The sequence below is a fragment of the Lemur catta genome, chromosome 9 (genome assembly GCF_020740605.2).
Source record: "Lemur catta isolate mLemCat1 chromosome 9, mLemCat1.pri, whole genome shotgun sequence".
NCBI lineage: Eukaryota > Metazoa > Chordata > Mammalia > Primates > Lemuridae > Lemur > Lemur catta.
Genome location: NC_059136.1, coordinates 26,567,547 through 26,590,727, shown reverse-complemented (window position 1 = coordinate 26,590,727; position 23,181 = coordinate 26,567,547). Strand labels below are relative to the sequence as shown.

Below are 23,181 nucleotides of genomic sequence, written 5' to 3'. Positions count from 1 at the left end.
CATATACACAGATACATAAATACACGATCTGAAAAGATGTTCAAAGAGAAAGTTCAGTTAAGAAATGGAAAATCCCCACATGGCTGCCTTTGGGAAGAGATGCCGTTCAACTCGACCGAGGCCCCTGCAGGCGTTCACTGTGATCTCGCCGATCAGACTAACTCAGGGTGTGCAGGAGGCCTGTGAACTAACAGCTCCCAGGAAAAGCCAAGACACCGCAGGGCCTCCTGAGTGGAAGAATGCAGTGGGGAGTGATGCCCAAACCCTGGTGGCCATGGCAAGACCCCTGCCCTCCCACGGCTCATAGATCCATCCGTAGTATGGGGGGGTCTAGGACACGATGGCCTCTGATACACAATCCAGCTCCCAGGTACTGCGGCTCTCAAAGTCCTAAGGACACACTAGAGTCCTTGAAGGACTTGACCTGGGCCCAGGCCCTCCCTTCCCGTCACCCCCAACCTCACAGGGGAGGCCTGGGAGTTCTGTGCTCTCAACAAGGGTCAGAAAGTCACCTCAGAAATCCAAGCTCCCACAATGTCCCTATCACGATCAATAGTCATATATTCATTTGACAAACATTCAAGATCCTTAAACACATTCACATCCTTTGACCTAGTAATTCCATAACTAAAAAATCGGTGTAGTCAGAAAACCAAATAAAAATTTGTATATAGAGATACTCATTGGAAACAGCCAGATGATAATAGCTAAATGAATTATGACACCCCGAACAGGAAACTATATTGCAGTGTTTCTGGAGTCTCTACCATCCGTGAAGACTGGCACGGGGCCATGCAGGTGGCTGCTGGGACTAAAACACAGGCCTGGCCCTACTTGCTGGGCTCAGCAAGGCCTCTCAGCAGAAATGCCTTTCAGGCCTTAGAATTATGTTTAAAAAGCTATGCATTTTCTCTAGGATAAAAGTATTAATACTTGCATTATTTGCCAACATACTGGCATTGCCATGAAATGTGCCCAGTGACAAGTGACCCAAACAGTGTCAACTGCCAAACAGAAAGAGAAAACCCCTGTGAGGAAACCAATGCCAATGCTGCAGAAGGAGCCGCCCGCCCCCTTCTCCAGATCCTCGAGGGTCTCTGGCATGACAGACCCTCCACCGGCTCAGCCGTTGGACTACCACTTCCCAGGGAACTGATTTCTTTCGATGGACGTGATGCATTAAGACATGTTTTACTTCATTTTTATTAGTCTTTTTGGGGAACCCAACTTACTTTAGATCCAGATGGGTTTTCTGCACAAATCTTAATAATATAACAAAAATAGGTCACACTGTCAATCACAGTTTATAAGGTCCGGTACAGTTTATAAGGTCTGGTCATTCTACAGTCATTTACAGAGCCTCACACATGGTGGGCACTCCCCACCCACTCCTGATGCTCTCTGAGCCGCCCAACAACCCAGGGGGTATCACCGGGTCCTACAAACTAGCTCATCTTCTCTTGTCTGACAACAAAGAAGTAAAGCCACATCTTGAAACTGTCCTCAGATTTCCAATGCACAGCATTGTAAACTACAACCCTAAAGGTGCTCTGACCTTTCTTTAGTTATGAAGAAAAGAGTTGGCACCCAAACTGTTAACCATCTTTCTCTGCCATGCACATGAGACCCAAAAACAACCTTCTCAAACTCTCCCAGAGCAAGAGAGAGTAAGAGACAGCAACTCTTGGGCCAACTCCGATTCACTGGTAGCAGGAAAAACGTAACCCTTATTAATGACGTGCCACACCCACCAGCCCGCTCAGCCCTCCCACTCGCCCTCCCCAGGCTGCTGGGGAGAGCGACTCCCTGGGTAGCTCCCTGGGCTCCCTGAGGGTGGCCCATCCTTATAGAGATGCCAGGAAGGGGTCCTCCTGCTGCCCAGTCCCTAGGGCATGGGGATAGGGACAAATAGCCCAAATTCACGGAGGGCCCCACTGCAAGTTTATCCCCCAGGGCTCTGATATGTGGCTCCTAGAACTGAGCTGATCTTCCAAAAATAATAAAAATATCTGTATAAAAGACTCGGTAGCTTTTAAAACATAAGTGATTATAATAAATTTTTGCTCTGCAGCCAGTAGGGATTTATGGTTTGCCAGACACATTTACAAATGTCATTTCATTTTGATTCTGATCCTCAGAGCAACACTGAGAGGTTGCTGTGGGAGATGTCCATGCCGTCTTTTGATGGGGAAATGGAGGCTTGGCTATGTCTCATAGTCTGTCCAGGTGACCCCCCAGTACATGGCAAAACCAAAACTGAAATCCAGGTCTGTCTGACTTCACCAGCAAGGTAACTAGGAAAACGTGCTGTCAATGGCCCTTGCTTTCAGATAAGAATGCAGTTAGAACCTCGGGTTCTGTTCTCTCACCCTGCCCCCACATTTTCCCGCAGGCTGAAAAGTGTCTGGGCCACTGGGAGGCAATGAAGCAGGGGCAATGACATCAGTGGAATGTCATCTCACACCCTGCATGGAGGTCAGGGGCCCGGGCAGGAGGTTGGAGGGGGTGAGATGGCAGGTAGGAGATTTGGGGGAAATGATGGGGAGGGAGGCAGGGACAGCACTGGGCATCTAACCAACGTCATCTCATATGAGCCCTGCAGTAACTCACACAGCAGGTATTATTATCCCACTCCATAAATGCGGAAACTCAAGCTCAGAGAGGCTAAGTGAATTGCCAGAGGTCATGAAGCTGACACATGACAGGACTAAGATCAGAGCCCAGGGCTGCCTGATCCAGAAAGGCCATGGGACAAGGCCACATTTCCAAAAGAACTCCCCAAACTTCCCTATGAAAAAAGGGTGCTATGGCTGGAATGTCCCCTTCAAAACTCACATAGAAACTGAATCTCCAATGTGGCAGTGCTGAGAGGTGGGGCCTTTAGGTGGTGATTGGGTCAACAGGGCTCTGGCCTCATAAATGGATGAATCCACTCACGGATTAATGGACTAATGGGTTAATGGGGTTATCGTGTTAGGGGACGGGTGGCTTTGTGAGAAGAGGAAGAGAGACCTGAGCTAGCACGTGAGCACGCTCAGCCCCCCACCATGTGACGCCCTGTGCCGGGCCCTGCAGAGAGGCCCCACCAGCAAGAAGCCAGCCCCCACCAGATGCAGCCGCTCGACCTGGGGCTTCTCAGCCTCCATAACTATAAGAAATAAATTTCTTTTCTTTATAAATTTCCTAGTTTCAGGTATTCTGCTATAAGCAACAGAAAATGGACTAATCCAAAGAAGACAAAACACAGCAAGAAACAGAAGCAGCAGCGGAACACAGCGGGGTCTGTGCCTGGCCCACGGCCTCACGTGCCTCAGCGGGGGCTTCTGCCCACACTGCCCGCACGGCCCCAGGCTGTTCCGTGCTGGAAGGCAGCCCAGCGCCAAACTAACTTCTTAGTCCTGGCTCCAACTGCCCATAGTTGTTCCTGATTTCCCCACTATTGTAAATTTTTAAAGGATGTTCTTAGTACACCCGGAGGAGAGGGCAAAATGAGCAGAAAGGACCTTTATTATTATTAAATATTAAGCCTTTTCTTCAACTGGAATTCCCAAACTGCCCAGCTTCTTCCAGTCCAGCTGGTTTTCAGGAGGGGCTGGGGCTCAGGTTCCTCCAGGGCTGGTCAAGGCACAGTGGCTCATAATGCAGTGCTCCCAGCTCTGCTACCTGGGAGCCCTCGGGGTAAGTGCCAACCTCCAAGCCTTGGTTTCCCTGAAAGAGGTGGTGATATCCTCACTCATGGAACTGTGGCAAGGAGTAAATGGCATCTCTTATGCAAAGTGCCTGGGACAGAGGATACTTGACAATCCAAGGTCCTTTCCTCTTCTCTGTCCTGTGCCCCTCCAGTCCCAGAACTCTCCTCTTAGAGCCTACCTAGAACAGCACCAGGAACAGTCCCTGCTCTAGGAAGGGCGACCTCGCCAGCCTGTCCTGCCAACTCGAAGAGTGCTGGAAGGGGGAGGGCCTTCCTCCCCCTCAGCCTGGTACTGCCCAAACTTCTCTCCAGGTCTCTGCTCATGGGTGCCCACTGGTCATACCTCAACCAAGGGCCCCCAAGACAGCTTGCAGACCTTGCCTGCGGCTGGGGCTACCGACCCTGGGACAGAAGGTGGGGAGGCTGTCTGCTGCCCACCTCTCTACCCCAAGTCACTCTGCCCTTTGCTCTTGGGCCCACCCCTGTTCTGCCTGTGACCTCCATTTGCTCACTTGCCCCATGAAAGTCCTGCTTATCTGCCAGGTGGAGCCTCTTCGGGCTGTAGATTAAATAGGACTAGTTCCCTGGGGTCTGTCCCAGCCCCATGGCCAGGACGGTACCAGTGTCTGACCCTCTCCAGCTGCATGAATCTGGTAGAAGAAGCTGACTGTGCCCAGATGATCGGGAGATAGGACACTGCAACCTAGAAAAGCATCTGGGTAGCAGGGAAGCCTCCAGAGGACCAAACTGTGAAAACCTCTGCAGAAACACCAAACCCTTCCTTCCTTCCACCGAGGCTGGGCCAGTGGGGAAGAAGAGGATGCAATGGAAAGAACCTCCCCCCCACCCCCCCACCCAGTGTAAAATGCACACCATTCACAGCTGCCACGAGGATGCCCTTACCTGGCTCCCCAGCTTTCACCTGTGAAGAGCCAGGAGCCAGCAGAGAGGAGGCAGCCTCTGCAGGGAGGGGGTCTCAAGGCTGAAGGGGATGATGGAATGCGAGGAGAAAGGCTTGTCTTCTCTTCAAGCTGCTGGGATAACTTCCGTGTGTCTCTAGCACGCAAATGGGGCAGATCAAGCTTATTAATCAAACGGATCCCAGATCAAAGAAGAGATACTCATATGCAATGATCTCTTGGATAAAGAGGGAGAAAGAGGATATATATGTTTGCAGTTGATCCAAAACAGATTATCTGATGTAATAATTTCCAAATAATAGTGAAGACTCTCACTCCAATAGAAATACTGTTTGCTTCTCAGCAAAATATCTTCGAGTACCATTTAGAAAGGCGTGGATAGGGTAAAAGTTCCTAGCTGTAAAAGGAAGCAGGCGTTCAAATAAATTGTGCTAAGTGTTAAATAGTGGTGAGCTCTTTTGGGATGGACACCAAGTTGAGTTGAGGTGTTTATAAAATACACACTTTTCCATACAGACAGTGTGAAAAGCTGTCAAAGCCCAGTCCAGCTGAATAGCGTAAAAGCAAGGAAGTAACCACACTCTGTTGTCTTCTACCATCCCAAACCACTCTAAGTCCCAGAAACATTTGCAGAATATACACCTTGTCAGACATGGTCATTTGCCATTTTGGAACATGGCCCACTATATAGCACCTGGAAGTCAAGGCGGAGCTCGAGACCCTCCTACCGCACCTGTGTTCTGACGGGCTGGCGGCACTTACCTGTGGTGCTGAGTGCGGAGCTGCCCGCCCAGGTGGATGCACACAGCTGCGTCAGTGTGGCGTACTGAGCTCCCTTTTCCCCAGAGTTTCCCGTGATGACCTTCAGCACCCACCAACATCTGCAGCGTCTAAACACATACTCCTCCAGAACTTGCTTTCACATTGTGAGAAAAGGAGCACGTTCACCCAGAATGGACAGGTGGCCGGCGGCTACTCACCCCACTGCAGAGGAGCCAGCTGCAGGTGCTCCAGGACGAGCTGGTTCAGGAGTCCTTCCACACTCGCCTCGCCGCTGCGTTTCAGAGAGGGGTGAGATTCGGTCAAGGAAAACTTGGCTCCTGCTGAGCCCGAGACAAGAGGGGAAGTTCTAGAAGTCTCTGGACAGAGACCTCCAGACGGGGAAACTCATACAGCAGATATGTCTCCCCTCTTTCCAAGTGATGTTCTAACCCACCACTAAGACATCATGGTAAGTGTGTGCAAATCAGGGGCACATAAACATTCCAAGTACCTCTTCCCTCACCCCGAAATCTATTAAATTAAGTGACTATTATGTAAGAAAGGGAAATCCACTGGGATAATTTTAATCCAACAACTACTCTTGCTGGGGGAAATAAAGAAAAATGAAAGGTTATTTTTCCTTAATAAAACATTCAAACTGTGCTTCACTGTTCAACACAACCCATGCGTTTCTCAACACGTATCAGTTTCATGCTGGTTTCATGTCTGTCGTGTTATACATCTTGATGTAATTACACATATTATTACAAATGGGCTCACTTAAGCGAGTCCATAATCGAGGAAGTCATAAAGTCTCTCAGCAAGTATCAGTGGATGAAGAAATTAGGTTTAGAAACTGAGAAAATAGAAGTCTCCTGAACACTAATATTAAACTAATGTGGTTCTCAGAAACCAATCTAAAAACCTCTTTCCCTTTCCTACATAATTTAAAGTCACCTTATTTAAGTTGTAATCAAAAGGGAAAATTTTAGTTTCTGACATTCTGTAGTGATTGGGAAAGTGGGGAAAACACTCCACTTCCTTCTTCCTCCAGAAAGTTAATTCCATTCCACAAACACATCCAGTGTGTCCAGCATGCCAGGCACGGTGGGTGGCAGGTGCTGAGGATGCAGGAATGATGGGGCATGAGCCTCCAAGTTGAGAGGCTCATGTTCCGGTGAAGATGGCAACGTAGAAACTGAAAAATCACATGTGCCCCGAGGGACTGTCCAGGTGGAAGAGGTGTAGGCTGGCAGCTGGGGTGAGATGGCGGAGCAGGAGGGAGCTCCGCGGGGTGTCAAGCACAGCGAGCACATCCCCCTTGTCAAACAGGCCGAACAGGCATCCCTGGCAAGCTGTCTGGACCAGAGAGCTGCCCGAGAGAGCCAGGGTAGCCTCACCACGACTGCCACCCAACAGGAGTATAGGCTGAGGCTTGGGAACCCCTGCCCATCCTGAGTCCCATTTTAGCTATTTTAGACTTCTTTCAATTCTTCCAAAATACCTTGTGCTCTCTCTGGACTCATACCTCTCACATTCTGTGATTTTTGCCTAGAAATGCTTTTCCCTGTCCTCCCTCTACTCCTTCCTGACTTTACTCATTCTTTATGTTTTGACTTAGACCTTGCTTCCTCCAGGAAGTCTTCCCTGACCATCTCTTTGGAAAGCTTGTGTACATCCCCTTGCAACCTACGCTGGATGCGACTGTATTCCTGCTGTCACATTTGGCTTCACCCCGAGCCTGTGAGCTCAATGAGGGCACAGACCTTGTCTGGGGACCTAAAACAGTGTCTGGTTCACAGCAGTTGCTCAATAAGTATTGTCTGATAAACAAATGAACACTGAATGAGGAGACATCCTGGATAAGTAGAGCAGGGCCAGGCCTCATCATTGCCACAGCCCCTCAGCCCTCAGCGTGCAGCTCCAAGGCTGTTGGACTGAGGCTGAACAGCTTCTGCACGTGTTCGGGGCTCTGAGCATTTTGCTCAGAGCTTTCTTGCCACCTGCTTCCCTGTGCTGTTTGCTGCATTCCACACCAGCCTGTCTCTTCCTCCCTCATCACTGCTCAGCTGAGAATTCAAGAGCTTGATAGCTGTCACTGTAGCTCTGGGGTCCTACAGAGGCGGCCCAGCCCTGGGGAGGCAGCAGCTGCTCCTCATCTGCACTACGCCCTCTCTTCTCCCCAGGGAGCTCAGCGCTCAAAGGGCAGGTTCCAGAGACGCAGCCCACCTTTGAATCCTGCACCACCTCTGATGAGCTTTGATTAATCTGCTCTAGATCCCTGGGTCTCAGCTTCATTATCTGTAGGGTGGGCGAGTCACGAGGAGTAGATGTAGTGATACTCCTGGCCCACGCAAGCATTAAGTAAATGTCACTCACCGTGAGTGTTGGCCCCACTCTCCTACTCTCTCCTGTTCCTCCTCCCTCTCGTGGGAGACACAGAATCTTCTGTTGCCTCAGGAATTTGGTCATTTTTGTTGCCTCAAACTCCTTTAGGGATCTTACTCTCCTACCAGCAACTTATCAAAGTGTTTCTTCCAAAGATAATTTCTCTCTCTTAGAAGAATTCTCCAAATAAAATTTTCTCCATCTCATTACACACACAGTCTATGTTTGTTGGACTGATGTTGTTACTGACAAATACTCTTGCAGTGCATGTTTAACTATTTTATTTGGTCCTATGACAATCTTGGGGGTTAGATTCATTCATTCACTTCATTCATTCAATACTTCCGAAAGTAGCTTTGAGAATACCTTTAGGGATACTGAGCTAGGACTGTGACCCAAGCCCCAGGAAAGACAGCCTTGTCAGAAAACGCTGACCTCCAGCAACCCCACTTCTGGGTCTGTACCCAAAATAATCGAAATCAGGGACTCATACAGATATCTGCACACCTGTGTTCACAGCGGCACTATTCACAATGGCCAAAAGGTGGAAGCAACCCAGTGTCCATCCACAGATGAATGGATAAACAAAATGTGGAGGATCTGTAAAATGGAATATTATTCACCCTTAAAAGAAAGGTCATTCTGACACATGCTACAAGGATGATCCTTGAGGGCATTACGCTGAGAGAAATAAGCCAGTGTGGGACAAACATCGTATGGTTCTACTCACCTGAGCTCCCTAGGGGAGTCAACTCTATGGGGACAGAAAACAGGACAGAGGGGTCAGGGGCTGGGGGAGGGGGCCAGGGAGTCAGTGTCTAATCGGGACAAAGTTTCAGGTTGGGACAGTGAGAAAGTTCTGGAAATAGATGGTGGTGATGGTTTCACAATAATGTAAAAGCATTTAACACTGCTGAACTACACATTTAAACATGGTTAAGACGGTAAATTTTTTAAAATGCCTGCCTGGGAGGAAAGTCTGTAATTAGGAAAAGGATGCTATGGACGTGAGGAGGAGGGTAATCAGGTGCACAGAACTGTGAAATTCCCCAGGGAGGGGCCGTCTAAGCTGAGCCCCCTGGAAGGAACTCAGAGGTGCTAGAGGGTGGGGAGAGCCAGGACTACAGCAGAGGCAGGAGCCCTGGGCTTGGACCTAGAGAAGCCCATGGGAGTCGGGAGAGCTACAGAGGAGGGACCCGGGTGCCTGATGGCCCTTCCCTCCCGTCTTCCCAAGGCCACCTTTGGAGCCAGCCTTCCCTAATCAAGGCCCTGTCCTGTCATTAACATTTCATCCATGGCTCTATTTCCTTCCCCATCAGGCCACATCTCCACAGAGATACCCGCTTCTCAGGGTGCAGGTGCACCAGTAATCTGGACAGCACCCTGCCAGTTTGCATCTCCCGAGCTGATGGTACACCCAGGCCCATTCTGACCAGCAGCAGCAACACGCCTTCAGGGAGGCAGTGCTCTCCCGCTTCATCATCTCTTCAAAGAAACAAATCCTGCTTTCTCTCCCAAGGAGCCAGTGCAGGTGGAAAACAGCAGGTGCTGTGGGCACCTGGGTTGTCTGGGACCTCAGGCATGACCTGCCCAGCCCCACGGGCACCTAGGCGGCACCTGGACACTGGGGTGTCTGTGCAGAGCCCCCACCATGACTGAGGAGAGTGCCCTTTTCCAGGCCCAGGGGCACTTGCAGAGGTCAAGCCAGCACCCCGGGGCCACACCTTTGTCAGCAGAAATGCCCGGCTGGACGCCATGTCACTCACAGCATGACTGGCTGACACTGGTGAGGGCTTGCAGGGGCTACCTCTTCCCTCAAGAGGAGACTAACTCTGGTCAAGCCAAGCTCCCGATGTGTGGTGGGGGCAGGCTGGGGCCCCTCCTGGCTGCCCCCCAGGCTCTGGGCATGTACCAGACTCAGGCTGAGCAGGGCCGGCCTGGCTCAGCAGCAAGGGGGGCCAAAGCCCCCATGGGGGTCCGTCTCCAGGCCTGTTTTCTCAGCTTTAAGATGGGGAGGGCAAAGGTTTGTCTCCCTTACGGACTGTGAACTCCCAGAAACATTTGTTCTTCTCATAGACCAGCACCTAGTTCAGGGCATTTAGGCCCAAAGTAGGGTTAGAAAATATCTGTTTTTTCTGTGCTTGGCCATCTGGCTCCTAAGGAGGTAGAGTGGTTCAGCCCAGTGGTTAAGTCACCTACAGAGACTAAGGGATTTCCACTTCCCCACACCAGCCTACAGGTGATATCACCTGTACAAACAGCCAAGTTCCTGAGTAAGTGGCAACCCACTCTCAGTTTCTCAGCAATTTAATTTTCTTAAGAGGAATTGCTTGTTATTAAGAATTTATTGGCAGGGAAGGTCTCTATCTTTATCAGCAGGGCATTGCACAATGTTTCATTTCCATGGATAATGAGCGTTTTCTTCTTTTGAACCCACAGATTTGAATATTCTAATTTTGACACTCAGTGCACCACATTAAATTACTTCTCAAGGTGAGGAATGTGAAAGTAAGGGAATCTCATCAGGAATGATTAAAGAACTGTTCTGAAGGAGAGGGGAGAGCAGAGCAGAGCACAGTGCCTGGCCCAAAGGAGGGACCCAGAGACATCTGTCTGGAGAATGAATGGCAAGTGCTTGGCTGAGGGGACTTCGCCTTGTCCTAACTGCAGTCTTGCTGGGTGAACAGATGGAGCCAGGATGGGACCCGAGGGCTGTGCGACCCCAGAGCCTGTGCTTACCCATGCACTTCCGCACTGACTCGGGCCAGGCCTATGCCGGACACAGGGGTCAGAGCTGAGGGCTGGCGGACTTTGGGGTAGGCAAAAAATTCCAACCCCATAATAAACCCATGGATCTGCACACGTGTGAAGGTGTGCAGACTAACTGCCAAGAGCTGACATTTCCGGGTCCTGACTGCAGGCAAGGCCTGTTCTAAGCAGCTGACACATACTAAGTGATTTAAATTTCATCATGGCACTACACGGTAGCATTGCCTAATTTGCAGAGAAGGAAAGGGAGGCATAAAAAGGCGAGAAAACTGGTCAAGGCCACACAGCCACGAGTGCCCACCGGGCTCCAGAGTCTGGGTTCTTAACCACTGCTCAGGCCTCCAAGTAACAGAAAATGGGCGACAGCAGAAGGTCCCGAGTGTTAAAGTTCTGTGTGTGAACACGTATGTGCACACCAGTGTGAACGGCATACACTCACACAGACAGGCACGAGCCCACACAAAGCCAGGGCCGCTGTGCAGCCCTGGTCTCTCCAGGCCCAGGAGCCCCCTGCCCTGCTGCACTCCTGCAGCCCCCACTCACCCAACAGGACTCCCTCGTGGGGCCCTCCCCTCTGAGCAGCACCCAAACAAACCACAAAGCTCAGAGCAGGGACTTCCCAGCGAAAGGCCAGGGATGGAGGGGGAAGCCCCCAAGGTGGTCCTGAGACTCCAGCTGCCTCTCGTGGAGAAAGGGAGTGAGGGAGAAACTGCTGCAGACGCACCAGTGGGAGTCTGTACCTCCCAGGACGGTTTCCCCTCAAGAATCCAAGAGGCAGAGTCCCACTAGCAGAAAAGAGAGACGAGCAGAAAAACATGAAGACAAAGAGGAAGGTAAAGTGCAGGCCAGCAGGGTCAGCCCTGGGTGCACTGTGACAAAAACATCTCCCCTGTCACAGATCCCACACCAGCCACAGCATAGACACCGTCCTCGTCACTGGAGGGGCCACAGTGTTCACTGCATGCTGTGACACTGCCAATGGGAAACACAGCAAGTGTCCTTTCTGAGAATTCTTAGAGTTCCAGGCAACTCATTTTCATTTAGGGTAGGTTTCTAGAAGGCCCCACGCTGGCTCAGGGCAGCCCCTGCACCAAAAAGACCCTCACCAGGCAGCGTTAGGGGCTGATTGCCTCCAGAGGGCAGAGGCTCAGGGACGAGTCTGCAGTGCTGAGCTGCCAGTCAGTGCCGGCCCTAGTGAGCCCACAGGTCCCTGTGCACACACTTGCTGGTCCTGAGGGGGCACTGTCCTTCCTGGGAGGGGTCGATTCTGCCACGTCAGTCTCCCCGAGCCCCCAGACAGCCAGAGCCCCAGCTCAGTGTCCCACTGCTGTTGTGCACCCCCGGTGTGCCATCTCAGGGGCCACCCTGTGGAAAACGCTGTCCCCTGAAGAGTCTGACAGGACTAGAGCTCAGGGACGTGTCTGCAGTGGGCAGAAGTGGAGTTGTCACCTCCACTGTGCAGCCATTACTGACGGGGCTACTTTGTCTTTCATAAAAAAGATCTGATGTCTCCCCTTCCTTAGCTCATGACCGAATCCCCGCGAGGCACACTGTGATTCCCTCTCATCAAAGGCAGAGGGGAGTGTGGTTGACACATGCACCTTGCTGGCAAGATGAGCCCAGTCTCACCAGTTCGGTCTGGGTGCTCAGCTGTCACCTCACAGTCCACGTGACGCACAGCACACACACGCACACTGGGAGTGGTGGCCCTTCTCAGTGAAGAAACGCTCCCAGTGGGGAACTCTCGGTCTCAGAGTCATTCGAATGGGCCTCAGAGAGCAGGAACAAGGATGGGGAGTGATGCTGGCATGGTCCTGAAAGGCAGAGGGCACTATGGCCAGTGCTGTCTGCACACTCCCTCAACCCGGGGACTGGATGGCTGACACTCGGGCAGGAGAAGAACCAGAAGCCAGAGGCTCAACAACTCGCCTTAGACCTCTCAGGAACAGAGCAGCAACCCACCAGAGCTCCCGTGCACTCCCGCGTGTCCAGAGAAGGAAAGGACTTGCCCAGGAACACACCTGCCAGACTGGCAAAAGCCCAGAAGTTCAAAAGCATCCTTACTAGCAAAGCTGTGGGAAGACGGGCACACTCACACTTTGCTGTAATATTCTGTAGGTGGAAAGAGGAGAAAGTTCTCCATGAAATGATATGCAAAGTTTTCCAACATATGTAGTAAGTGAAAAAAGCAAGATGCAAAATAGATACACTGTTAGTATTAACAAAAAATTGGGTTAAAAAAATAAGACTGCATTTACTTATAATTTCAGAAAGAAATTCTGAAAGTTTTTACAAGGAACAAATAAAAGTGGGCACTCTGGGAGGAGGTGGCAGGAATAGGACAAATGTGAATATCTATTTTTTTTTTAAATTTTGAGCCATGTATACCTATTTTAAAAACACAGAAATTATTTTAGAAAAAATTAAAAATAAAATACCCTTGATAACATTATGAACAAAACTCAGCTCTGTGAGTCAGCCATGGACCTGGGACGCGGACGCAGATGAGCACAAGTGGGCCTCACCCAGTCAGAAAGGAGTGGATCTGGGGATGCAAATCATTGATACATTTGGGTTTAAAATGCACATTTTTGTATTTCTACTTTCCTTCCTGATTCTCTCCCGGGTTTATTTTCACTTGCATGAAATTGAGACCTCAGCCCATGCCATAGTACTGTCTTATTAAAAGACTCATGCCAGACTTTCAAGGCGTCATAGCACCACGGTGCCTGCAGCACAGAAATGTGCCTAATAGACCTGGCCAGGTTGAGGAGCTCTGGAACGATTAGTCAGAGAAGCAAGTTAACCTGTGAGTAATTACAAAGTTGCCAAATGGCACTGGGGCTTTGGAAGCCATTCCAATAGCATATTTCTGTATTAATTTGCTTTCGGATGTGAGCCATAAAATTATACAGCTGAGCTAATAAAGCTAATTACCTGTGTGCTCATCCTCCCTCCCTTCAGCCCCATAAGCCACAGGGACAGCCTTGCAGCTGAGCCTGTGCACAGGGACGGCAAAGCCGCTCGACCGGGCAGCCTTGTCACAGCCCCACTGCAACACTACAACAGTACAGTGACGATGGTGCCAGTGGGGTAGTGGCTACTGTTTCTTAAATACACAGACTCTGGCATTGGGGGCAGGAGGTCAGGAAGTCACGACGAGGATGCTAGTAACTCCTGCCGTTACTGCTACCACAGAACACATCTCCAAGGTGCGCGTCCTGAGAGAGGCCTTGTGGTGAGTGTGCAACATGTATCGTCTCACTTTTTTTCAAATTAAGACTTGAGAACATAGTAGGTGAGAGATAGGTATTGCTATTTTCATTTCAAATATTAAAAATAAAAAGAAACTCAGGCCCAGGGAAGGGATAAGAAAGCAAAAGTGCTAGGAGGTAGCTCGGTCCAGGCTTGACCCCAGGCAGGCTGACCATACTCTGGACCCCACTTTCAGACATGTCCAGACACACGGGATCAATTCCTCAGAGTAAGCCTGGAAACCAGGAACCATGAGCACACTTGACAGACAGGGACCCTGCTGCCCACTGGCCCCGGACACGCCAGGGCCCTGTGGCTGGCCAGCAGCCAGTCAGTGTCCACGCCGAGCCCAGCCTCCCACCAGCCCAGAGGGAAGCTCTGCTGAGAGCTGTCCCTGGTGCCGAACAGGCTGCCTCCCCTCAAGGCTCTTTCTGGTCACTTGGGGACACAGCAGTCACATTTCCAAATCATCAACAGGTTCTTGTCCCTGCAGTTAGGAGACAGAGATGACGACACTGGCAGCAGCAGGACTGTGAAATCACTGCTGGTGCTGACCCGGGCCGTGCACAAGTCCTCTAACCCACACGGGCTGTGTAATGACTGACACTCTGTGTGCCTGAGCCCTGAGAAAACTCAAGTCCCCGCTCATGTTAGCCCGGCTCACACTCTCTTCTCTGGAGCTGCCCACAGGCGGTTTCTCATGCCCTTGCAAGGACAAGGTCCTCTCATAGCGCCCTCTGAGCTTGCTGCTTTCTGCCTTGGAGACACAGCTGAGTTACATGGAGTCCACTAGGGTTTGTTCACACCTCCAGCTGGTCCCAAGCCCTTAGGGACAGTAAGCCACAAGGCCCAGCATCTAGGGCTGGCCCTTGCTCAGTGGAACCTTCCTCTGCCATCCCTTGCTCAAACAAGCAAGGTCAACGAGCAGGCAGCCTACCTTCCCAACAGCCTGGCTGCTTGGCCTTCCCATGGGAATGCATTATTTCATAGAACCGAAAAAAATGCAATCCAATAAAGAAAGAAGTCAGAGGACAGCTCGTGGTTCTAAGCCCCAGGGGCGTGAGGGGTGGTGTCCCTGGTCACCAGCACTCTGTCCAGCACACAGCAGAGGTTCAGTAAATACCTGCTGCTTTTTGCTCAGCACCTATCATGTCTTAGTCACCTAAAGATTCTCACTTAGTCGTCACAACAATTCCAGGTTGAGGAAACCTCCTCAGGGATGTTAAGGAAAGCTCCCAAAGCAAAACAGCCAGAAAGGGTGAGAGTGAGGATTCAAAGTCTGAGTGTTCAACTCCAAGGGAAGTGCTCCATTCCCTATCTGGAGTCCTCCCATCAGGATCAGACCTCTCCCCTCGCACACCACGTGCCCTCGTGCACGTGTGCGTGCATCAGCCATGCTGAACTGCCACGGGCTTTCCCTGTGGCCAAGCACTCTCAGCCTTGCCTTTTGGTGAACACCTACCCATCTTCTAGAGCTCAAATGTCACCTTATCTGGGGCATCCTCTCTGGTCCACTCCTACCCCGGAAGCCCACCTTCCTCCTTCCCTGCTGTCACCATCACATCCTACAGAGCACTCACCCTGCCTCTGCCACATGGCACGGCACTTGTGTCCACGTGCCTCCACCCTTGACTCTGAGTGCTGTGACTCACACCAAAGTGGTTATCAATTCCTGCTGCGTATGCTGTGTTAGGTGCTGGGGATAAACAGATCAAGATGGGATGCTTCCTGCTTTTAAGAAGCCCTGTCGCTTCTGCAAGGATTATATCCCATTCTTCATTATGTATTACATTTAATTGATGAATCAATATTTGTACAGAGCCTTTTTGTTTACAAACATTTTCACTCACACTGTCTCAGTTAATCTACGTATCTTAGGAACCATGAATATTCACTTCCAAATCTTTGAAAAATATAGCCAGATGCAAAGAAAACGCAGGTTAACAAATGCCTTCCCTGTCATTTTCTGGTAGGCCGTTAGTGAAATATTTGGTAACATACTATAATCAAAGACTGGTTGAAACCACTGGGCAGCTCTTGAGATCCTGTCTACATATTTATGTGACTAAGGTTTACCATGACTCAGTTTGACATTTTAGAAAAAATGCTCACTCAATCAACTCTGCCCTTGGGGAGCATGAGGCCCATTGGAAATCTGCAAGGTTCTCCTCTGACCCTATAGACCTGAGCCGTGTTAGCCTCATTTCTCAAAGGAGAAGTAAGCACCGTGCTCAGAACATCTGGTTATTAGCCAAGGTCTACTGAGCAAAAGCTGGGAATTCATTAGGAGAGAAGCTTTAAACTGGCTTTGTGAAGAGGGTGCTCTCAGATGGGGCCTGTCTTCCCTTGGGGCATCTCCCCTCTTGGGGCATCTCCCACCACCCGCCCCAGAAGATAGGCTGTCTGCACCCAACGTGCCTGCTCTGCAGTGAGTAAGTACAGGTGCAGGGACTTAGCCCAGCCCTACTTCAGATCAAAAAAATTAGCAAATTGTCATAAATAGAAATTACACTAATGGAAAGACTGCTTTAAATGATTAATGAGCCTCTTTCCCATGACTATGTTTTCTAATTTGCATCACAAACTTTCAGAATGCTGATGCTATTGTTGTTCTCATCTCAGTAAGTGCACCAACATCTCAGCTAAGCTCCCTGGTGTCAAAGACCCAACTGGACAGAACACGCCATGCAGCAGGATGTGCTGCCAAGGGGAGAGGTCTGCAATTGGTTCATTGCTGCAAGTCTTCCATGGGTGAGAACGTTCCAGAATCCCACAATGGAAAACAGGTGAAATGGACCAAGCTTTGCATGGGGAGGTTGGTACCAATCAGCAATGTGACCAAGGAATGCTGCCACCTCTATAGGTTTCCTCTGAAAAGTGGGAATAACTTGAAGGCCATGGCAGAAGCCAGAGGCTCTTGTGCTATTCCTAGATGGAGCTAAGGGCACAACACCGAGGGCAGACAGCTGTGTGTGATCCCAGCTCTGCCACTTACTAGCTGGGTGACCCTGAGCGAGTGAGTTAATCTCATTGAGCCTCAGTCGTCTCATCTGTGGAGCATGGATAAAAACTACTTCCGACTGTTGTTGTAAAAATCAAGTGAATAAGCCTATGTAAATTGCTCAGAACAGTACCTGGCATCAAGTGAGTGCCATATGGGTGTTAGCTGCTACTTTGGCTTTGTGAGTTTATGATTCTATTATATAAGATACAAATGTTCACAATAATTGTCACACTAAAAATACACAGAATGTGTACATGCCCAACATGCACCGATCACAGACACAATGCATATCAGTCTGTGCACATGTTCACACAGGAGCACACACAGATTTGAAACAGTGCTGTGTGTGCTGGGGACATGCCCTTCCTTGCTCTCACAAGCCAGTCAAATCCAAAATCTGTGCTCTCCCTGCATCAAACCCTGATTCCTTTCAAAGTAATTTAAAGGTGTATCTGGCCACCAGATCTGTAATTGGGGGAGACAGTCTCTCCCACCTCAATCCCTCTGACCCCTCACCCTTCACCTACCAAAGGCCAAATAGCCAGGGCAATGTGACAGCCTCACTGGCCAGGTGCAACATTTGTCTTTGGCTGGCAAAGCTTCCCTGCTAGGAGAGATTACAGGCCTCTGAGCCACGTTATTACAGACAGCTGTAAAAGCCAAATTCCCTTAAGGCAGATACAAAATGCAACCCTGCATTTTTACTTAAGAAGATCAAGTAATCAGCTGTACTGATGACAGGAACCATTTGTATTAAAATTCATTTAGATAAAACTATTTCTCCAAACATGACTATTAGAAAAACATAGTGTACTGTGTTTTAAGAGTCTTGTTTAAAGCGATTTATTTATTTTTCAGATGAGAAGACAGAGCTCCACTGGGAAGCATCTTTGAGGATAAATGAGAGGCCACTCCGAGAGGCTGGAGGCCATGCCTAAGCAGCCCGGAGCAAGCAGTTTGCCCCCCGCCTGTCTTAAAAGAGAGGAGAGGTCAGCTGAAGGCAACTTCTTAGTGAAAGGAAAGCAGTCCTAAAAATTGAGAACAAAGCCCAGGCGAGCTGTATTGCAGGTGGGGTGTCCTGATCATGATCACCCACATTGAGGGCATCGTGCCTAAAATCCGTATAGGGTTATACTAGTGAAATCCCAAATAAAAAGCGCTGACAAATGTCTCAGCCACTGCTGAGCCTCTTTGGGTTTTACAGGGTGACGTCTGTGAGGCCAAGCACAAACACCACTGCACAGCCTGAGATCCGACCTGTCCTTGGGCTCCTCTGTTCCTCCAGGGTGCTGACTCCCTGTACTCTGAGGCCACAGTCCCCTGTCCACTTCCTTTACTTGCCAAGTCATGTCCGTGTATTTGACCTCTGCCTCCTGCAAAGATGTTACGCCTCCCGCTCTGAGTCATAGATTCCTGGGTGTCTAGAGCCCAGTTTGCTGTTGGGCTCCTCAAGTCTCTGCCTCATTCTAAAAGAAGCCACACTGGTTAAAAACGCTTCTCCAGACCTAACGTGGGAAGTGGATGGTTATCAGACCACCTGGAAAAGAATGCCCAGACAGTCCAGGTCATCAGCCATGGTGGGGATCGGCTGAGCTGTGCACCCAGCTCTTCCTCCTTAAATCCATCCGGGTTGGATTCTGGTATGTCACCAGGCCTTATGTCCAATACCTGAAATGCTCAAAACAAGGAAAATCAGACAGTGAGATGACCCCCAAGCTTGCTTAGAGCTTATCTCTCTGCTGTGCTAGCCACAGATGGTCTGTGCAGGGCTGCCTCTGGCAAAGGAGTGAGTTTCAATTCAGAGTAATCTTCCTAGTTGAAAACTCCGTTCATATATTCATCACAGCACTGAGCACAGCACAACTAAGCTGCATCCTTGGCATGGAAGCTATTCATTCAACAAATAGTTCTAATACCTTTGTGATGGGGATCATATTCAGTATGGGGCCAGGAAAAGAGAATGCATCCTCTCAGGGCAGGGTCTACAACTGAGTTTGTGCACCACGGTGTCCCTGGATGCTCAGCACAGTATGCAGCACAGAGCAGTCCTCAATAGCTAGGTGTTGAGTGAATGGGATTCCTCCTGAACTCAAGATAGCACAATCTGGCAAAGGAGACAACTTTCAAAAAAAATTAATTTTCTGTACCTCTTAAAGACTATAACAAACAAGAATGAAGCACGGGGTGTTGTAGAAGCCCATGGGAAGGGTCACTGCAGCCAGGGTGAGATGGGAGGGAGGCCAGCAGCAGGGAAGACTTCTGAGAAGTGGATGAGCGAGGCCCATGATATAGGCAGAGTGAGGAGCCCAGCCAAGGTCAGGCAGAGCAGTGTGAGGTCTATAGCAGGAAATGGGCCAGAGGAGCTCACATTTGCTGATACTTTCCAAGGCGCTATGACTGCACCTTGCAGATGTGACCTCAGCTGATGTAGTCAATGAGAAAATAAAACAAATTTTGAGATCCTGGCTAGCCTACTAGCTGTGCAATTCTCAGGTGAGTTACTGAACTACAAAATTTGCATATTTTATAAAAGGGTACTACCTATTTTGCAGGTTTGGGGTAAGTAAAATGGTAGGATACTGGTTGGCACCTGGACAGTGATCAAAAGGGCAGATGGACTCTTAGAACTAACCCTAACAGCAACACTCAGCAGCAGGTTTCCTCGCCTTAGCTGAACAGAGGAGGACACAGGCCCTTTAGGTCACACAGCCTCTGCGTCTGGAAGCTGGAAGCAGCACGGCCAGCCTTCTGACCCTACAGCTCTGGACCCCAAAAATGCAGCATCTTTAGTCCTAAACCAAAGTCAAATATAGAAGATTTCTGGATCATGTGCTGAAGGCTATTATCTGCTATTAACAGAGTTCACAAAGAGTTGGCTATATTAAGGTTTTCCAAGTTCAGTAAAAATTGTCCAATATTGGTAGCTACAGGGTAAGAAGAAGGTTAAAAGGAGAGGATACTGAGGAGCTGAAGGTAAGGGTATGTTTTATCCAAAAAGCATCAATGTATATTAAATAAGCCCAGCTCTCTGGGGCCAGATGCTGCCTGTGCCAGGCAGAGACACCTCCGCCCCCAGGGAAACTGCACAGACGTTACCAACAAGCATGTTCTCATCAAGAAAGTGAGCTCTGGGTGAAAAATCCCCTTTCAAAATCACCAGGCTAATGTGGGCAATCAGGACTTCGCAATGTAGGAGAAAGGCCTTAATAGATGGAGCACGAGGAGTCCTTTGTGAGGACTCTAATCCTCGGGCAGAATCAGGATGAAGCACGGGGACAGCGGAGGCCTCCAGGACATGCGCACTTAACAGCAAGACGGTGCAGAGAGGCCGCAGGCCCCACGGGCACCAGGAGCAGGGCAAGCCTGCGGCTGCACACATGGCACGGGCCGTGCACACGCTTCTCACCAGCACTCTGGGAGGTGGCCGCCATCGCTGTCCCTACTTCATGGTAAGAACAGAGAAGCAACGCGAGAAGAAGGCCATGACCAAAGCTACACAGGGAGGGGACTGGTGGGGGAATGGCAGGAACCGCCCATGTCTGACTGTCCGGTCGGGGTGCGCTGCCCAGCCGCTCACGGGAAATGTGACTGCAGACTTTGTGGGGTCTAGTGAGGACAACACACTAAGTAGCTAATACATAGTAGCCATACAAGAAGTCATAATGATAATAAAAATGATAAACAGGGTTTAAGAACAGAGGTTTCTTTAAAAAAGTGGTATCTAATACATTAGCTCATCTGGTTAGGCCCAGTGCCAAGGAGTGTAAATTCTACCCCAGAATTAGTGAATTCCAGGGTTGAAAACACCATTAAAGTCCCCAGGGCTTACTACCACTTGGGTGACTAACTGCCCTGGGCCACCTGCTCCACGTGAAGTCACCCTATCCCTTGTAGGGAGGGGGCCTTCATGGCTCTCCAGGCAGCCTGTGGATGTGTAGCCCTAGGACCACCATACCTGCTGCCAGGAGGCTTGAGGTGCGCTGGACCTACCCCCAGGGATGCGATCCTAAGAGTCTTCACTGTAAGCTCTCCGGTCCCACGCCCCATGTGATAAACCCTGCTGCCTCTGTCACAGAGCAGGCATGAGGCTGAGGGGAGAGAAGCCTGGCCCAGTGAGGAGTTGGTCAGCACAGCTGGGGGATCCTCAGAGGCCACAACAGCTCCCAGGCCTGCCGGGAGGCCACACTCCCGGGAGGAGGGCCCTGGAAGTGCCCACTCTGACTAGGGTGGCACAGGCATGGGGGCCACCGAGTTTAGCCCTTTATCTTCACCAGAAGAAAGGGAGTGGGGGAGAGGCGGGCCACAGAAGCCCAGAGGCTCACCCCCAAACCTGAACTCTGCAGGCACTCAGTGATGAGTGTCCCCTGCACTGAATTACAGGGGACACGTGGCCATCTTTCACTTCTTTCCAAGGCCACCCCTGTTCAGTCCCTCATGGTCCCTGCCCTAGAACTGCTCACACAGTGGTTCCTCACCTGACCAACTTCCCCAGGTACTCTGGCTTCTTTGTAATCCACTTGTCACACTGTGGCCACTTTCTAAGACACCCATCTGGCCATGCCAACACTGCCTTCTGAGTCCCCGCTGTCCCGAGAAGAAAGACTCAACACCTAAGCACAGCACAAGAGGCTCCTGCAGACCCCACTGCCCTCTTCTGTCTCACACTGTCACCAGACACACAGAATATCTCAGTTCCTTGCTGCCTTCTGGGCTCTGGAACATGCTCAGAACACTGCCCAGCCCTGCCGGCCCTGACCTTGTGGGAGCTCCTGTCTCAGCCCTTCCAGGCTGCACTGCAAGTGCCCATCTCTCCAGAGCCCAACACATAAGAACAACCAAATCTGCATGATGCACATCATTCACGGGAGAGTGGGGCCAAAGCTCACGGTGGCCCAGTGGCTTACCTTGTTATTGCAGATACTCCGCACACATGTGCATATACATCTATCGCAAGAGCCCCAATTTCCTTTAAAACATGTCTCCTCAGCCTTATTAGCTATATATGGGCAACAGCTATAACTATGAATGGGTGTCAAATTAAGCTCAAATTTTTGTATGAAGTCTAAATATTTAGAACATATTATTAAAATGCATAATGAAATTATTAGCCAATTCAATCTTTGGTCTTTCCATCTGCTTGAATTCAGGTTTACAATAGCAAAAGTCTGCTATTCAACCCATGCCAGATGTCATTACCAGATGAGAGAGAGACAGAGAGAAAGTGTATGTGTGTGTGAGAGAGAGAGAGACACACAGATAGACAAAGGATGCTCTTAATGATAACTCTCTTTAACTAAATCTGCCTATAGGAACAATCTCTCATAAACTTCTAATCAGTAAATTTGTGGGACAGATGTGCCTGGTACATGGTAAGCATCCAATAAATATTTGTTGCATGAATTATTAAACAAATACAGAAAACAGGAAAGTCAAATGAAAGACATTTTCTGTACTGTTACTTTTCAAAGGACTTGGGGGTTCTGTAGGTCACTGCAATCCCATTAGAAAGCAGCATAGGCAGGAAAAGGTGCACGGACTCGGAGGCAAGCTCACAGGGCTCAGGTGCCAGCTCCTCTACTTTCCACCTGTGAGCTCAAGTCACAACTTTCATCTGCAAGACAGGACAATGAAACTGCCCTGGAGCTGAGTTGGTGAGATGGGGTGACATCCTAGGATAGCAACTGGGAAGTGGTTGCTGGCAGGAGGCACCAGCGCACCCAGCACTAGTGAAGCCTGGGGAAGGATCAGGCCCCACCCCTGTGGAGCATGGGGATGCAGGGATCACAATCCCTACCATCCTGGGCTTCCTGCTTTTACCTGAGCCCAGAGTGAGATCATTCAACAAAAATGAATGCCTTCCTACTAGGTACCCCAAGCGCCCACTGGGTGCTACTGACGTTGAGCTGAGGCTGAATCAACCCATCCGGGCCTGCCTTGCTCTGCAAGGGGCTCCACTGTAAAGCTAAAGCTCCGAGACCCCAAGTGAGGGGCATCTCCTGCCTCACATGAAGGCTTCCACAGCAGGAGGTTATGAGCCTTTCCAACCCTCGGCCTATCAGAAAGACCCAAGCTATGCCCGGCTCCAGCATCACAGCACAGATACCAGGGGTGAGAGCTAAGGGCCCCATGCTTCCCCAGCCTGACGGTCTGTGTGTTGTTTGCATAGCCTGGGACTTGGGTGAGTGCTTTGCTGGCAAACCTGCCTGGTCGGTCCCTGGCTCCAACCCTTACTGGCTGGCCCCTCACTGAGATTCCGTTTCCTCTGTAGGAAGGACAGTGCTGATCTGAGAGGCACGGAAGCATTACGTGAGATGTGCGAGGCAGCGTGCCAGCACACAGCGGGAAGGGCGCCTGCCTGGCACCCTCGCTCATCACTCTGCTCATTACATCAG

General features: G+C 50.2%; 1 protein-coding gene across 4 annotated transcripts in view; it reads right to left on the bottom strand.

Moving 5' to 3' along the window:
* TRAPPC9 (trafficking protein particle complex subunit 9) overlaps positions 1–23,181 on the bottom strand; it is a 600,839-nt gene that overhangs the window by 124,558 nt on the left and 453,100 nt on the right. For 3 of the 4 annotated variants that reach the window (XR_006737185.1, XM_045560810.1, XM_045560811.1), the window contains one exon: positions 5,592–5,682. Coding sequence is in view for 2 of the 4 variants with exons in the window: in XM_045560810.1 (XP_045416766.1) it covers positions 5,592–5,682 (91 nt within the window). In the remaining 2 variants the exon portion in view is untranslated. Of the gene's footprint in view, positions 1–4,594; positions 4,748–5,591; positions 5,683–23,181 lie in introns of all 4 variants that reach the window. The other variant, XR_006737186.1, reaches the window with a different exon arrangement.